Source organism: Gekko japonicus, unplaced genomic scaffold, assembly GCF_001447785.1.
Source record: "Gekko japonicus isolate JY-2015 unplaced genomic scaffold, Gekko_japonicus_V1.1 scaffold6536, whole genome shotgun sequence".
In the NCBI taxonomy this organism is placed as follows: domain Eukaryota; kingdom Metazoa; phylum Chordata; class Lepidosauria; order Squamata; family Gekkonidae; genus Gekko; species Gekko japonicus.
In genome coordinates, this window is record NW_015166647.1 from 17,920 (window position 1) to 20,736 (window position 2,817).

Genomic DNA, 2,817 nt, shown 5'->3' on the forward strand with positions numbered 1-2,817 from the left:
AGGAACCCAACTAGTCCAGAAATACATAATTAAAAAACTTAAAACCAAAGCGAAAACCCACATACAAAAACATGGAAATGACGACGAAACATTGGGCAGGAAGGCGGGATCACTGAGGAAACACTAGACAGAACAAAAAGGTCTTCATCCTTGGGTAGAAGATCGCAACAAAAAGGCAACAGGTGTGTCTTTCTCGGGAGGAAGTTCTAGAGTTTTGGTGCCACCACTGAGAAGGCCCTGTCCCCTATTGCCACCCATCTAATCTCAAAAAGTGGGAGCACCTGAAGCAGGGCCTTGGAAGATAATGGCAGGGATCTGGTAGGTTCATAAAGGAGTAGGCGGTCATTCAGGTGTGTTGGCCCTGAACCATATAGGCAGGGGTCATTTCCTGCGGGAGCGCACAGGAGCGGAGCTCTGGCAGTAAGGAGCCCAGGGGGCGGGCACATGCAACAAGCCCCGCCCCCTGCTCCCAGCAGCCCTAACTCAGAGCAAGAAGCAGCCAGGTGAGTTGCAGAGCTCCCCCCGCACCCCCGGTCCAAAACAGTCCAGTGGTACCTTTAAGACCAAGTTTTATTCAGGTAGAAGCTCTCCCTCCTCTGCGAGGACAGATCTGCATGTTCCTCCCCCCCCCATAGCTAGCAATACAAAACAGTCCAGTGGAGTCTGAGCGGTGGGTGTTGCCTTCTGACACACTTCCGGTGATGTCAGGGGGTGTGGCATATGCAAATAAGTTATGCTAATAAATTATGCTAATGAGCTCCTGCACCTCTTTTTCTACGAAATGACCCCTGCATATAGGGCTTTGAAAGTCATGACTAGCACCTTGAATTATGCCCAGAAAGAGACTGAGAGCCAAGACTGGAGTGATAATGGCCCCTACAACTCACTCCATTCACCATCTCAGCTGCAGCATTCTGTACTGACAGAAGGAGGAGGAGGAGGAGGAGGAGGAGAAGAGGAGGAGATTGGATTTATACCCCGCCCTTCACTACCCAAGGGAGTCTCACAGCGGCTCACAATCTCCTTTCCCTTCCTCTCCTCACAACAGACACCCTGTGAGGTAGGTGGGGATGAGAGAGCTCTTTCCAGAACGGTCCTTGAGAGAACAGCTCCGAGAGAACTTGTGACTGACCCAGGGTCACACCAGCAGCTGCATGTGGAGGAGCGGGGCCTCAAACCCGGTCATCCCGGATTAGAGTCCGTGTTCCTAACCACGACACCAGACTGGATCCCTTGTGTGATTGACAGCATTGAGACCCCGCCTCCTTCCCTCAGCCCTGTCTGTCGAAACCCAACGGCCCTCCCGCCTTCCTTCACCCCCCCTCCTTTGCTTCCTCACCTCCAGGGCTTCCTTCTTTTCCCTCTCCAAGCTCCGGATCCGTAGCAGGTTCCTCTGGGCAGACGTCTTCCCTGGGCCAGTGAGGATGGCGGCGTCTTCATCTCCGCAGCTCAGCGCCGTCCTGCTTTTGCCGTGGCCCAGCTGGCTCTCCAGCTCCCGGACCTAGAGCAGAAAAAGAGCCTTTCCCATCACCTCCTGCCTGTTCCTTTCGACTGGAGATGCCGGAGATTGAACCTGGGACCTTCTGCATGCCAACGAGATGCTTTCCCACTGAGCCACGGCCCCTTCTGCCACTGCTAGGGCTGAGCTTAGCAGCAGGGCCAGACTACATGTCATGCTTTGCACAAGTTCACTTGCTGTCCCCCGTGGACTTTGGGCAGTTTTCGTTCAGAAGGGTTTAACGCTCCCCCCCTTGTCATTTCCCGGATAGAATTCAACCCCCAGCCACTATTTGTCCTGGTAGGAAAAAAATGACAGGAACATAGATTGTATGTGCCTTTTCGCCTAACAGCGGGGGGGGGGGCAGAGAGAAAGGGTTAAATCCTCTCTAACCCGTTACCAGGTTTTTGATCCAAGCTGGGGAGGCTGTGGCCAAACTACGTGGCAACTTGGGCATCTCTGTGATCGCACATCCCCACTAGGGATGGGCACGAACCGGGAAAATGGAGGTTTTCTCCACTAGGGATGGGCACGAACTGGGAAAATGGAGGTTCATTGGAGATTTGTGGTTCGGGGTTTTCACGAACCCCAAACCGCGAACCTCCACTGAACTTCTCCATTGCATGAACTGGTTCGTGGAGTTCGGCCCACCTGGAAGTGGCCTTTGGAGCCCAAGAACATGTCTCCATGGAGGTTCGTGAGCAGATCGTGGGAGGCATGTTCTCCTGAACCCCTGGTTCACGAACCACAAACTGGCCTGGTTTGTGCTTGAATTAGGGTTCGTTTGCGGGTTGGTGCCCATCCCTAAGCCCCATGTGCACTTTGAGATGTCTGATCACGGACCCCCAGTATAACATGTAGTTTGGCCCTGAGTGTGAGCAAACTGTATCGCACGGAAGAGGGATGGAAAGAAGGACGCCATCTTACTTTGCCCTGCAGGACAAGAATCTGATGCGCTCGCCCACGCCAGCTGCCAGGGTTGGACATGAGATTTTGAACGCTGACGTCTTCTCCAACTTCGCTTCCTAAAAGCTGAAAGGCAAATGCCAACAGGAAGTGGATTAAATGAAACATTTTGGGCTTGAGGTAGGATCGTACAATCATAGGGTTGGAAGGAGCTATACAGGCCATCTATGCAGGATCAGTCTAGAGCATCCTTGACAAGCGTTCATCCAGCCAGGGGTCATTTCCTGCGGGAGCACACAGGAACGGAGCTCCGGCAATAAGGAGCCCAGGGGGCGGCACATGCAACAAGCCCCGCCCCCTGCTCCCAGCAACCCTCAGTCGGGCCACGAGGAGCAAGAAGCAGCCAGGAAAGT

General features: G+C 53.7%; 1 protein-coding gene across 1 annotated transcript in view; it reads right to left on the reverse strand.

The window, feature by feature from the left end:
* Nucleotides 1-2,530, reverse strand: part of CCDC13 (coiled-coil domain containing 13) — a gene marked incomplete at its 5' end in the record, with an annotated part of 19,468 nt that extends 16,938 nt beyond the window's left edge. The window contains 2 exons of the mRNA XM_015412411.1: nucleotides 1,340-1,501; nucleotides 2,426-2,530. Coding sequence (XP_015267897.1) covers nucleotides 1,340-1,501; nucleotides 2,426-2,530 — 267 coding nt within the window. The remainder of the gene's footprint in view (nucleotides 1-1,339; nucleotides 1,502-2,425) is intronic.
* Between the last annotated feature and the right edge of the window lie 287 nt (nucleotides 2,531-2,817).